Source organism: Caloenas nicobarica, chromosome 3 (genome assembly GCF_036013445.1).
Source record: "Caloenas nicobarica isolate bCalNic1 chromosome 3, bCalNic1.hap1, whole genome shotgun sequence".
Lineage (NCBI taxonomy): Eukaryota > Metazoa > Chordata > Aves > Columbiformes > Columbidae > Caloenas > Caloenas nicobarica.
In genome coordinates this window covers 121,941,898-121,955,391 of record NC_088247.1, presented here as the reverse complement: position 1 = coordinate 121,955,391, position 13,494 = coordinate 121,941,898, and the positions used below count along the sequence as shown (strand labels likewise).

The 13,494-nt window shown below is 49.1% G+C and overlaps 1 protein-coding gene across 4 annotated transcripts in view; it reads left to right on the top strand.

The window, feature by feature from the left end:
• CFAP61 (cilia and flagella associated protein 61) overlaps window positions 1-13,494 on the top strand; it is a 94,702-nt gene that overhangs the window by 62,605 nt on the left and 18,603 nt on the right. For all 4 annotated transcript variants that reach the window (XM_065631662.1, XM_065631658.1, XM_065631660.1 and 1 more), the window contains 4 exons: window positions 1,871-2,163; window positions 4,666-4,993; window positions 5,500-5,591; window positions 7,740-7,945. In XM_065631662.1, coding sequence (XP_065487734.1) covers window positions 1,871-2,163; window positions 4,666-4,993; window positions 5,500-5,591; window positions 7,740-7,945 — 919 coding nt within the window. The remainder of the gene's footprint in view (window positions 1-1,870; window positions 2,164-4,665; window positions 4,994-5,499; window positions 5,592-7,739; window positions 7,946-13,494) is intronic.

The window sequence follows — 13,494 nt, the reverse complement described above, 5'->3', positions numbered from 1 at the left end:
AACGAGCATGCTCTGCCACAGAACGCTGACATGCTAGTGATAAATGATAAAACTAGTCTAACGGTTCTTATTTATAGCTGCTTTTTTCCATGGAAGATTATTATGTTTACTCACAGATAGATACATTTTCATGTAGTTAAATAATAAAAGCATGCTGAGGAACTGCTATCTGTCCAGTGGACATAATTTCAGTCCATAATGAATATCGGTAGTTCCTACACTACTAGCACTGTGATCTAAAAAGCCACTAATATTGTAATAAGCAGAAACCGTAAATTGTTGATTTACAAGAGGTCAGTAAAGGAGCATTGCTTTCCTTGAGCTAATGTAGTTGTATTTAATATTACCATATAAAACAGAATTTTAATTTTCTTTGAGAAATGCGGGGCTCAAATCTGATCTCGCATAAACAAAAATGCCAACATAAAATGCAATAAGTGACCTTCCCTCCAAAGGGGCTGGTTCTGCTGGGTAGTGAGGATCTCTCGGCTGTCCAGACTCACCTTAGAGTCAGAATCAAGCTTTGTTGGGCTGTGCTTTGGGTGAGTGCTGCTCTGTTCCCATTCCCAGCCACTGCATCCTCTTCAGCTGCTCCTGGTTTTCACCCCTTGCTAACTGAAAATGTGTAAATGTCAGCAGCTGTGTACCATGTTCTTACCTGCACTATTAGCATGCTGGGTGACTAAAAATGAACGTATCTAAGTTTGTGTTTCAGCACTGGTTCTGCTTGTTTGCTTCTTGCCTTACACCCTGCTGCAGCAGGGAAAACGTGGCTGAGTCCTGCATCTTCCTCTGCTGTGGCTCTGGTGACAGTGCTGCCCACAGACACTGTCCTGGCAGGTGTGAGCGATGGAGGGGGCTTGTGGACACAATTCCCGTTCTCACACCCGATACCCATGCTGTATTATATTTATGAAAGCAGTAAGGTCTCTTCTTATGGTTTCAGATGAATATGTTTGCAGGTAAAATTGTTCCGTCCCTCTGGTCAATGACGTGAAGAGTAAAAATATGCTTTCCAGCATTTCTGAGCATGTACGATCATGGGGCAATTCTTTTCCCTGACAATTATGAAGAATAATGTTTATTTGGCAGGCAGAAGTAGCCCAACTGATATGGACAAATAAAATAACCTTGTAGTCAAAGGGGAATAATAGAACATCTGTTAACAAATTTTATCATTAATATTCGTGGGAGCTAGGGCTTCGTGAATGCTCTGTTTAGTATTGCTCTGTGTCTCATGGTCCCAGGGAAATTAGTTTAGCCTATGAAGTAATAAAATTGAGGTTGTAGGGGATGCGATCACTTGTAGTGGGACATAAATGCCAAGGCGGATGAAGGTGCAGGTGAGTTGCATGAGGCGCTCTGTGACCTGCTGCATACCGGCCTTTGGCAGGAGAAGCGGCAGCACCCGTGACCTCCTGCATTGCACTGTGACCATTTTTCTATAACTTGGTCTTTCAGTAGTTTCTGGGTTTTTTTTCTGCATAATGTATTTAATTTGCTCCTGTGCCCTCCTCCTCCCCACCCCCAATAAATCCTTTAAATGAGAAAAATTGAGGAGGGAGGGGAGAACAAAATAAAAATGGAGGTTTTTTTCCTCTAGAGGATTTTCAATCAAAATAATTTCAAATTGTGTGGTCGGAATGAATGTCATACTCCTATGTTAAGTACTTGCCTACTTTGTGGGATGTTTCGTACACATTCTTCACTAAATTATCTTAGCTACTGTTGCTAGGTACCATTGTTTGCTTCATAGCATCAGAGAGATAAGAGGGTCAAAGAAAGCAATTTCGTGTTATTATCATCTGAGTTATACTAATAAGGTTTTCATTGTACATCTTAGAAATTTTTCCCCTTTTTTTTCCCTTAGGGAACGTCATTGTCTATGGGAATACAATTGACATTTACACCACAGTAGAAACCCTCTTATCTCTTGGAATCGCTGGCTCTCGCATCCATCTGGTGCAGCCTCCCCTTGGCTCCAGCGTCACCTGCCTGAACAACGCGGAGGTCGAGGGCGCTGTGCAGGATGCCCTGTCCAGCGCTGGCGTCTCCGTGCACTGGGACAGTGTCCTGGCACGCTGGGGCCGGGGCAGCCACACAGACCTCATCGCTTGGGCGGCTTTCACCACTAATACAAAACCCTTTCAGTTGCAGTGTTCAGTAAGTATGTGCTTTCATTGTATTGCCTTCACTCTGGTTTTTCAGGCAAAGACCATCAAATCTAGATAGTCCCTCACTAGTTTATCTATTTTCTCATTGTCTCTAGAGGACCGAACGTTCACTTATTAGTCTAAAGGATTGTTGTTTTTTTTTAAATCCAGATAAAACCATTGTTAATGCCCTGACTGGTTTGGATTAAGATGTATTTAAGTCACCTGACTCACAAGTAGTCGTTCACTGCTGAGTGAGAAATACTCTTAGCTCGCCAGGGAAGAGCACTGTGCCTCCTGAGCCATGCTCCCTGACGTTGGGCTTTCCCAGCCCTGGTCCTTAAAGCGTGTGAGTAGTTCAGCCCGTCCTGCCGGCAGTGAAGCCCTTGCCCAGCACTTGGATCCCCTGCAGTCTCTGGTCCCCATGGCAGCAGTGTTGTTCCTCCCGGTCTCTCCTCGTGCAGCTCTTTGGTTTGTCCTGTCCTCTTTCTCTCGGCTGCGGTTCTGCCCTCGCGAGGCTTTTCTCCAGCCCGTCACTTGTGATGGCAGCGGCCTTATATTCTCCAGCACGGTTCAGCTGTCTGGCGGGGCTGCGAGTGCTGCTGGCTGCCCGGGAGGACGGGGCTGTGCAGAGCAGCTGCCTTTGCCACGAGCAGCCTGTGCAGGAATCGGCCCTGCAGCAGCGCTGGGCCTTTTGGGATTTGAGCCAATATCAACTGGTGATTGGCAGTTCTTGGGGGCTTAATTTGTTGAGTCCTGCAGGATAGAAACAATGGGAGAAAATCTCCTCTTTCCCTGAAGCGGCAGGCTCCCTCCTCCCCTCCCGGGCTGACAGATGGCTCCCAGCCTGCAGGTTGCAGCCGTCCCTCCCCTCGGGTGACACCGTCCTGCCTGGCAGCCGGCAGGACGCGGGGCTGTGTGGTCCCCCTGCCCTTGCGGGCAGAGCTTCTCTGATGTTGGATCTACTAGATGGTCAGAATTCCCTTAACTGTGCAGAGTTCATTACTTATTTTATATACGACCAAGCGCAGAGGCTCCGGCTCCTCTGCTGCCCCATCTCTGCTGTACCAGTGGAGCTGAAATTTTCCAGCTCCCTTTGCTTCCCTCTCCAGCCTTTATTCCGGCTGGCTCATCCAGCTGGTCGTGAGCATCTGACACTCACCCTTAGTCCGCAGGAAAGCTCTTTGATGGTGTAATTGGGTAATACCTTTACACGGGTCACAACCGTGTCCTCCCTGAGGCTGACACTAAGGGAAGGACGGATTACTGGTGCCAGCTTGCCCTGATAGAGTTATGTCTCAGGCTGATAACTTTTCACCTTTTCTCAGCCTGTACAGTAATATTTCTTGGTGGTGGGCAGCAACATTCACCTTGTTGTCCGATCACATTAAAGGCTGAGGGCGCTGATGAAGGGGAAAGCTCTTTATAAAGGCTCTGGAAGCGTCACAACCTGTATTGTAGCAACAAGATGGTCAGTCTTCATCTGTACCATTTGCAGGCAGTGATCTTGTTTACACCAACTCTCAACCTTGTCATTCTTACTACTTTTAACCCTCAGTGTCTAGCATGCACTCTCGTGTTACACCAATTTTGGGACCTTTGTTCTGCTGGCTTTCAGTCTACCGTGTGTAACTCGGAGCCGCTGCTCCGCGCTGTGTCTCGTCCCGCCTGCGGTGCTGCGATGCAGGCGAGGGCTGCGGCAGGGGCCTGCCGTGTGGTGGCCCAGCCGCGGTTCTGCTCCTCGTCGCTCCTGTTGCAGAGCCGAGACACCTTCCCCAGCGCCGCTCTCACCTTCACCACAATAGGTGCTTTTTTCCTTAATGAGCACATTTTTGGTTCCAGATGAATCTGAATGCTTTCCTTTTCGTGTAAATATTTGGTCCTTTTGTACCTCTCACAAATGTCTTGGACTCCAGCTTCCCCTGCCCTCAATTCTGCTGTAGTTTGAATGAGGATGGCATTTCCTCTGAACAATGCGCATTTCCCATCTTCCCATTTCATGGACTATCCCTCTGCTGGTAGCCATAGTAACAGAGTTTGTTGGTAAACAGCCACAACAGTTGGAAACATGTTTGTCATATACAGTTATCCTGCTAAAATGTACATTGTACATTTCTGTTACTTGGGTTTTCAGTTTGGCCTGAGCATTTGAAAGAAGAAAATAAACTTCATAAAGCATTCAAGTCTGTTTCATATTCTCATTAACAGAGAAAATATGCACATCCACTCAGGCTATTTGATATAGTTGATATTAGAGTTTAAAAAATAAAACTCATCTAATAACCAGAAGTAGATAAGTCTAATTTAGTAATCCTCCTGTCTACTGTCTTTGTTTTAATTTTAGTAGCTGTATATACTGGATCAGAAGGATCTATCTGTGTCTATAAAATCATACTTTATTTCATGTGCTTGTTTTTTAAATAACATTCAGAATGAAGCGTAGGTTTTGATTTATGAAATTGGCCAGTAACTGATGTATAATAACCAGTGCATATTTACATCCTTTTTTTAGGCATTTTTTAACTTTGCCTACAGGAGAGTGGATTTTGAAACCTTCAAGGCAATCAGTGACGCTCGCCTTGTGTTTGATGGGAGACTCGTGATCGATACCAAATTCCGTACCAGCGATGCCAGCATCAGGGCTGCAGGTCCCCTGACCAAGTATTCCCGTAGATACTACGCAGACGAATGGACACACAGCAACTTCAGCTCCAAGGAGGTTGGCTTCGAGCTGGCTACGTCCATGCTAGATCTCCTTCATCCAACCCGTACGCCCTCCCCTAAGCCACCAGAAGGGACCGAGGGACTCATCCCCATGTACAGAGGGTGTAAAATTAAAGGTATGCCAGAATGGCTGTCTGTTGTACTGTCATAGCCCGTGTTATTTTTGCTGTGACTGTGTAACAAGGGTAGGTCCATCCCCCTCATTGCCATCTGACGGCAGGAAAGCCCTGAAAGCTCCCTACGCGCTCAATGCACAGAGGTGAGCTGCAGGAAACGCTTCCGCTGTAGGTTTTTGCTAATAACAGACCAAGTCGTGCTTTCATTCACATCACACTAAATGTGGAGTGTTTCCAGTGAAACTCTGTGTCTTTACACCAAGGTCAAGATCAGTGAAACTATAATCAGAACTTTTCAATGTGTGGCTACTGCAGCAATATGTATAAGAGTACAAAAAAAAAGTTTATAATGTGAAGTCCACCAAAACAAAGAAGTTCCTTGTTTTCTTTTTAGAGCCATTTAGTAAACAAACAAACAAAAATATATAATGGGAGAAGGGGAGCAAACAAATACTTTTTCTTTTTTGTTTATTATTTAATGAATCTCATATTTTCATTGATGGCAGGAGGTGTTCTTCCTGGCGGTTATCATTTCGTGCATATTTCCAAGCCAGAAATCCCCATCCGCTTGGACTTAGAACTTGCGCTACATGATCATGTAAGTTACACTGTTTAACTTGTCTTTGTTTCGTTGTCTATTTTGAAAGGTGTTCTTGTTTAGGATAGCACAGGTACATGCATAAATACCATGCATCTTAAAAACATATCTTGAGTGAACATGGGTGTAAGTATGTATTTAGAGACCTTCTGGAGCTGGGACTTACCAATAAACTCTGGAATAGAACAAACCACATAAAACCAAATCTCAGGGATTATTCAAAAATTTTTAGTTTATTTTAATGTAAATTCACTGTCATATTGCAAATGTGGAATACATACAGATAAGATTATCCGATTAACTTCTTTACTGCCGTTCTCAGTTCCTTTGCCACGAAATCAACTGCAACTGAAGGGGTTTTGGTCCTTGAAGGCAAGAAACACTTGCCAAGCCCTGGCGCCCTGCGCTTTTGGTTACCGTTCACAGCACTTTGGGTTCAGATCGCTCCATAACGGGCCACTGCAGCTCCCTGACCCTTTTTTCCCAGAGCAGCTGGCTCAGCGCTGTACCTGTTCCTGGTGATTGGTCTCAGCGCAGGCTGGAAGGTGGTTGTGTTGGCTTTCCTCAGTGCTCTCTTTTCAGAATGGCTTGCTTTTGGCTTGGTTCTGGAGAGAGACAAGTCGTTTTCTCAGTCCCATGCAGTCTGTTGCTGTCGGAGGTTCCTAGCACGTTTGTGACACAGAACATCAGGGCAGTGCTGGTATTTGCCATCAGTTTTGCGTAAGAACAAATCCAGTCGGCTGAGTGGGGGTGCGTCGTAGAAATCGGGTACAGCAGGTGGACAAGTATGAATCGCGTAGCTAACCGAATCTCTCAGATGGTCGTTTCCATGCTTCATGGTATTTGACTTTCTCAAAAGGTGCCCGATTTCTGTAAAGAGGATGTAGGACAGTATTAGCTGGATTTCACTGAAATAGGCTTTCAGCCTTAGCGCTTAACCCCTTTCCCCCATGCAATAAGGTGTTATAAATGCATGTAAATGATAAAACTTTGCAGTCTCTCAGTGATATCCAGTTGATTTCTAGACTAGGAGGAGAAGAATATATTCTGGTAAGGATGCTCTGTACTTCACTGCTAGAAAACAGCTAGTGCTGCAGCTGTGGGAGTCATCTTGGAACAGGGAAGAGGGAAGCGCTTCACAGAGCTGGGCTGTGGAGGAGATCGTGCCATGATACAGACGTGGAGATGCTTCTCCTACTGGAGAACTTGACTTGTGAAACAAGAAAAGGACCAGATTTGTGTGTTTTACAGCCAGACAGGACCATCCACCCAAGTCAAGCTCCTGTTCCATACAGATTAGACCTTTTTCCTCAGGGATTGCTGCCTCAAGCCCATTCTGTAGTTGATGTAAAGAGTGGTTTTTAAAAGACTACTTCAGTGTTGATTTTAAAACTTGGACAGCAATGGTCCATGGAGATAAACTATTTTTTTAAAAGGAATCAAGCTTTAGGAGCAGGAATCAAAGCCTGGCTCACCTTGTTTGCCAGCCTTGCAGATCCAGATGAGCTGTCCAGAGCAGCACGTACTGGGCAGCAGAAAGGACTGTTGGAGAGAGAGAAATTGGTTTTGCCACTCCATATTGCTAGAACATGATTAGAATTCTTTTGCTGCAGCTTTGATTACCTGCTATCTGAAAAGGGAACATCTTTAAAGCCACTCCAGAAACTTCATATAAATCCTAAAAGAATTTCCTAAGAAAGAAGTAAGAGAAGGTAGTGAAATGTATTAGCCGGGAGATGTGGAAGTAACAAAGGTTACTGTAGCCTAGCAACAGGTTTTAGAAATATGTAAAACTGGAACATGAATACAGCTTTTAAAAACAGCTTTAAGCTATTTGATCATCCCACTGCGATGTGGGGTTTGAAACAAATGTTTACATTTTTGTCTTTTAAGTGATCGAGTGACCTAGCTGAAACTAAACGCTAAAGTTAATCAAGGTGTGAACCACACACCAAGTCTTTGTGTCCAAACCATACACGGTGCCTTGTTGTGTAAACCGTGCCACCAGGAATGGGTGTCCATTATTGAAGGAAGGCCTGTGAATGTTTAGAAGTGGCAGGAATGGGGCAGAGCAGCCCAGCGGATCTGTACTGTGCCAGGGCAGGTGGTCGCTCGTCTCCACCGCTGTCCTCGTGGTTTCTGTTCCAGGGCACAGAGATGGTCACCGGAGAGGCACGACGTGGGAACTACTTCAGGATGCACATCAACAAATACAGAGTGGTGGACAGCATCACTTGCTTCTCAAAGGAGCCCGTGCCGGTCTCCAACTACACTTGCCTGTACGGACAGCACGAGCGTCTTCTTAATGATCTTTATTATCGCTGGAATGAAGGTCAGATTACAGATTTCTACAGGTAAGATAAATTCAGCAGTGTGCATAAAATCTACATTCTGACAGAATTTGAGTTGTATTTTATTATGGTTTGTCTTCTGGCTGTTTTTCCTTAGAGCAAAAGATAGATTTTAAGAAATATTTTCTCTTATTTTGCGAAATTATCGCTGGTAATGCAAGCCTTGAAGACCTTCCCAGAAAGAGCTGTGTGTCTGTTTACTTGCCCATCTTTCATCTGAGAGAGCATTTCTGTATCTTTGTAACTTTTGCTTAGAATATTCAGTAGGCGTAACTCATTAAGCTGAACCTGAACAATCCTTTTTTACTGAAGATTAATATTCAGAAGTCACTTTTTAAAGTCTGTGGTTTTGTCACTTTGAATCAAATTTTTAAGGCAAAGGTTTCTAGGGAGATTTTTAAATCATTCATGATTTAAATCAATCTTGGGGATTGATTTTGATGTCTAGAAAATGTTGGTGGTGTTTTACAAGAGAGGAATGGCACACAGCAACTGTCGAGTTCACATAAACAGTAAATTGTCAATAGGCGTTAAGCAGAAACTGAAGGAGGATGACACAATTGTGTGAGATATGAGCTAAGACAGCAGATAATTTTCTTCCCTTATCGCAGCTGATGCTGATCAGCTAATACATTTTGAGCACTGGGCCCGGGCTCTGTATGGAAAGGAGGGGACAGCGAGGGGGACCCACCGGCCCGGGCTCTGTATGGAAAGGAGGGGACAGCGAGGGGGACCCATCGGCCCGGGCTCTGTATGGAAAGGAGGGGACAGCGAGGGGGACCCACCGGCCCGGGCTCTGTATGGAAAGGAGGGGACAGCGAGGGGGACCCACCGGCCCGGGCTCTGTATGGAAAGGAGGGGACAGCGAGGGGGACCCACCGGCCCGGGCTCTGTATGGAAAGGAGGGGACAGCGAGGGGGACCCATCGGCCCGGGCTCTGTATGGAAAGGAGGGGACAGCGAGGGGGACCCACCGGCCCGGGCTCTGTATGGAAAGGAGGGGACAGCGAGGGGGACCCACCGGCCCGGGCTCTGTATGGAAAGGAGGGGACAGCGAGGGGGACCCACCGGCCCGGGCTCTGTATGGAAAGGAGGGGACAGCGAGGGGGACCCACCGGCCCGGGCTCTGCATGGAACAGCCCCAGCACAAAGAAAGGGGCACGGGAACCTGCTGCTTCAGGAGGAGGCAATGGGAAAACGCTGGCTACATGACAAAGTCTCATAATAGGTAATATATATATACACAATACATGTACATCCACATAATAGAGTGTTGTATGCAAGGTACGTATATATACGTACAATAGACAGTGTTAAAACCTAACCATGAGAACCATTAGAAAACCATTAAATTGAAAAATGTTTTAGCATCTCCTGTGAGATGAAGATTGTCTTGAGGCTTTTATGCTGACAGAAAGTGGTGTCTGGTCTTCTTTTGGCAAGGAATGTGAAAATGCATTTGTTGATTTCCATGTGTGTGATAAAATGAAGAAAAACTGTTTAGGTTGGTGTTCACGTGCTCTATAATGATCTCGCATAACCGTGTGAATGCAAACCTAATGTTGGGACTGAATTTCTCGCTTGGAAAAAAATCCTTTTAAACCAGTACACATTACACTTCCATCCCCTTGCAGTATCTTCTCGCCAGATGTGAAGTGCCTGTAGTGAAAAGAATATTTAGACTGTGAAAATGTTGTGGTTTGTTCGCTGAGCTTCTAAACTTGGTGGTTCGAAACATTCATTCCCCTCCTCCCTTCTTTCAGCCTCTGTTTTGGGGAGGGCCTTTCTACAAGGCAAGACAGTACAACGCTTTCATCTTTTGGTCTGCATTTAGATTTCCCAGCATGGCATCTAGTTCCAGGAATGGACACAGTGGAACAGCTGTCACCTGGGAGCTAATTTATTTCTGTGTAGCATGCAAATTATCTTTTAAATAATTAGAGACTGCACCTAGCAATGAATTTCCTCACTGATTTGCGTTCGGTATAAGGGCTGAAAGTTAACCCCATGGTACTGGATTTCCTGACTATAGTGTGCCGGTGCCATTTTCAAATTAGCATGAACAACAGGCCCTCAAGATTCAGCTAACTCCAAGTAACCTGTTCCGGTTGTGTGCATGGAACCGCGGCTAGTGGTAGTAATGAGATGAAAGACATATCCTTTCCTTGAGAGAAAAGTTCCGTTGATTCGGTATGAGTTCAACGGAATTAAAAGCTGCGGGATTTGACCCACAACCAAGGGAAGGGCTGAAATGGCCTCTCTGGCGTCCTCCTCCCGCTGCGGTGGCTGCACGTTGTGGAGGCTGAGCGGGGCGGTGGCACATGTCACCTGCCCCGGCGCGGGTCACGGCGTCCCCTGCGCCTGCCGTCCCTGCGCGTCCCGCAGCCCTGAGGTTTGCAGTGTCAGGGCAGGAACAACCACAGCAACCAAGCCAAGGATTTTGTATACAAACCTTTTATGTCACCTGGAAATTTAACAGATTTGGAATCCAGTACAGGAAAGAGCTTCTGCAGTTTTTATTCATTTCCCATAAGGTTGCATCTCAAAAAGGCTCAACTAGAACTTGAGCACCCAAGAGTGAGGCTCTTTCCAAGAGGGAAGACTTCTCTTGAATGCAAAGAAAGCCAATTCTAGTGGGTTTCATCCGAAGTGTCCCCTGTACCCCACTCCTTCCTTCCCCTGGAGCTCCCAGTGCTCGCCTGAAAGCCTTCACATTCTTTCCATTGCTGTAGCAGCAGATAAAAGACTTGGGTGAGGAGAGAGCTCTGCAATATTTTTTTTCTTTTGCTGGTCATGAGTGCTCCGTAGTGCTTCACAAAGGAGGAACACAGCCAGCCAGCAACACCCTTTGTGCTGCCCCGAGATGCAGGCAGCGGTGAGGCAGTTGCCAAGTTATGGAACGTGTCTGCAGAGCGGTGGAATCTCCCTCTGCTGCACCTTCCGTACAAAACACATCATTAGAGGCGGCTTCCGATACTTGGCAACCAAATGGATGCTCAGTGGCATCATGCCTTTAACACAAGATAGAAGTGCTTCGTGTAGGCTGCCTTGGGCTCTAGTGGAAGCCAGATCTGCTAACGTAATGCCAAAAATCTGCCCTGTTTGTTCCTAGAATACTGAAGAAGCTTATTTATCAAATTAGGTGTGAGTGGTTTTTCACTTGGGATTTTGTAATACCGTTTTAATGAACTTGTTTTGAGTCATGACCCACAGAAGATGCTGGTTGGGTGACAGTGCAGTGGCAGTGACATGTTGCGGCGGAGTGGCACCGCTGCTGGGGACAGGGACACTGACGGTGTGGCAGAGGGGCACCGCTGCTGGGGACAGGGACACTGACGGTGCGGCAGAGGGGCACCGCTGCTGGGAACAGTGACACGGTGCGGCAGAGGGGCACCGCTGCTGGGGACAGTGACACGGTGCGGCAGAGGGGCACCGCTGCTGGGGACAGTGACATGGTGTGGCAGAGGGGCACCGCTGCTGGGGACAGTGACACGGTGCGGCAGAGGGGCACCGCTGCTGGGGACAGGGACACGGTGCGGCAGAGGGGCACCGCTGCTGGGGACAGGGACACGGTGTGGCAGAGGGGCACCGCTGCTGGGGACAGTGACACGGTGCGGCAGAGGGGCACCGCTGCTGGGGACAGTGACATGGTGTGGCAGAGGGGCACCGCTGCTGGGGACAGGGACACGGTGTGGCAGAGGGGCACCGCTGCTGGGGACAGGGACACGGTGCGGCAGAGGGGCACCGCTGCTGGGGACAGTGACACTGACGGTGTGGCAGAGGGGCACCGCTGCTGGGGACAGGGACACGGTGCGGCAGAGGGGCACCGCTGCTGGGGACAGGGACACTGACAGTGTGGCAGAGGGGCACTGCTGCTGGGGACAGTGACACGGTGCGGCAGAGGGGCACCGCTGCTGGGGACAGGGACACTGATGGTGCGGCAGAGGGGCACTGCTGCTGGGGACAGGGACACGGTGTGGCAGAGGGGCACCGCTGCTGGGGACAGGGACACGGTGCGGCAGAGGGGCACCGCTGCTGGGGACAGGGACATGGTGTGGCAGAGGGGCACCGCTGCTGGGGACAGTGACACGGTGTGGCAGAGGGGCACTGCTGCTGGGGACAGGGACACGGTGTGGCAGAGGGGCACCGCTGCTGGGGACAGGGACACTGATGGTGCGGCAGAGGGGCACCGCTGCTGGGGACAGTGACACGATGTGGCAGAGGGGCACTGCTGCTGGGGACAGGGACACGGTGTGGCAGAGGGGCACTGCTGCTGGGGACAGTGACACGGTGTGGCAGAGGGGCACTGCTGCTGGGGACAGGGACACGGTGTGGCAGAGGGGCACCGCTGCTGGGGACAGGGACACGGTGTGGCAGAGGGGCACTGCTGCTGGGGACAGGGACACGGTGTGGCAGAGGGGCACTGCTGCTGGGGACAGGGACACGGTGTGGCAGAGGGGCACCGCTGCTGGGGACAGGGACACGGTGTGGCAGAGGGGCACTGCTGCTGGGGACAGGGACACGGTGTGGCAGAGGGGCACCGCTGCTGGGGACAGGGACACGGTGTGGCAGAGGGGCACCGCTGCTGGGGACAGGGACACGGTGTGGCAGAGGGGCACCGCTGCTGGGGACAGGGACACGGTGTGGCAGAGGGGCACCGCTGCTGGGGACAGGGACACGGTGTGGCAGAGGGGCACTGCTGCTGGGGACAGGGACACGGTGTGGCAGAGGGGCACTGCTGCTGGGGACAGGGACACGGTGTGGCAGAGGGGCACCGCTGCTGGTGACAGTGACACGGTGTGGCAGAGGGGCACCGCTGCTGGTGACAGTGACACGGTGTGGCAGAGGGGCACCGCCGCTGGGGGACAGCGCAGCAGCGCTGAGGACACAGGCACAGCTTGGGGCTTATGGTGACCAAGTGTCCTGTCAGAGGTAACACCATGCCCACTGGTTTCTGAAAGGCACCCTCTGAAATGTGTTGCGCAACCATCCCCTTGTCGCATTTCTTCTCGTCCCTGTTCACCAAGTTTACTCTCTGTGTACTGCTGGAGTTAGTAAGATGCTGCATGTTAAGCAGTTCTGGTATTTAACAATTTGTAAAGCACCCTGGAGGACTAATGCATGGTGTGGCAATCAAAGTGGCTTGAATAACACATCACACAGAATACTAAGTGTTCTATTTATATTGTGTTTATATTTAGTTCTTACCAGAAATGTGCTTTTAGTCATCTGCACTTACTACGCCTCAGTTAGCATCACGGAGCCAGCCGGTGCAGACAGTCTGGCCCTGCAGATCTGCCCTGGATCTCTGAGCAGCATCGCAGGGTCAGTCCTGCGCAGCACTCCGAGGAGGCCGCGTGTGTTTTAAAGCGCGATTAGCGGAGCAGCCTGAGCGGCACGCTCATCAAGAGGAGGGTGAGCTTGCCACCGTTCGTTGCGCAGTAGCAAAGGTATTTGCAGCAAGATGCAGGTGCACTGAGTGCTGCATCTCCCCTGCAAGCTCCGGGGCTTACCCGTCCCCCAAGCTGCAAAGGTCCATCTGGGGACTGGTGA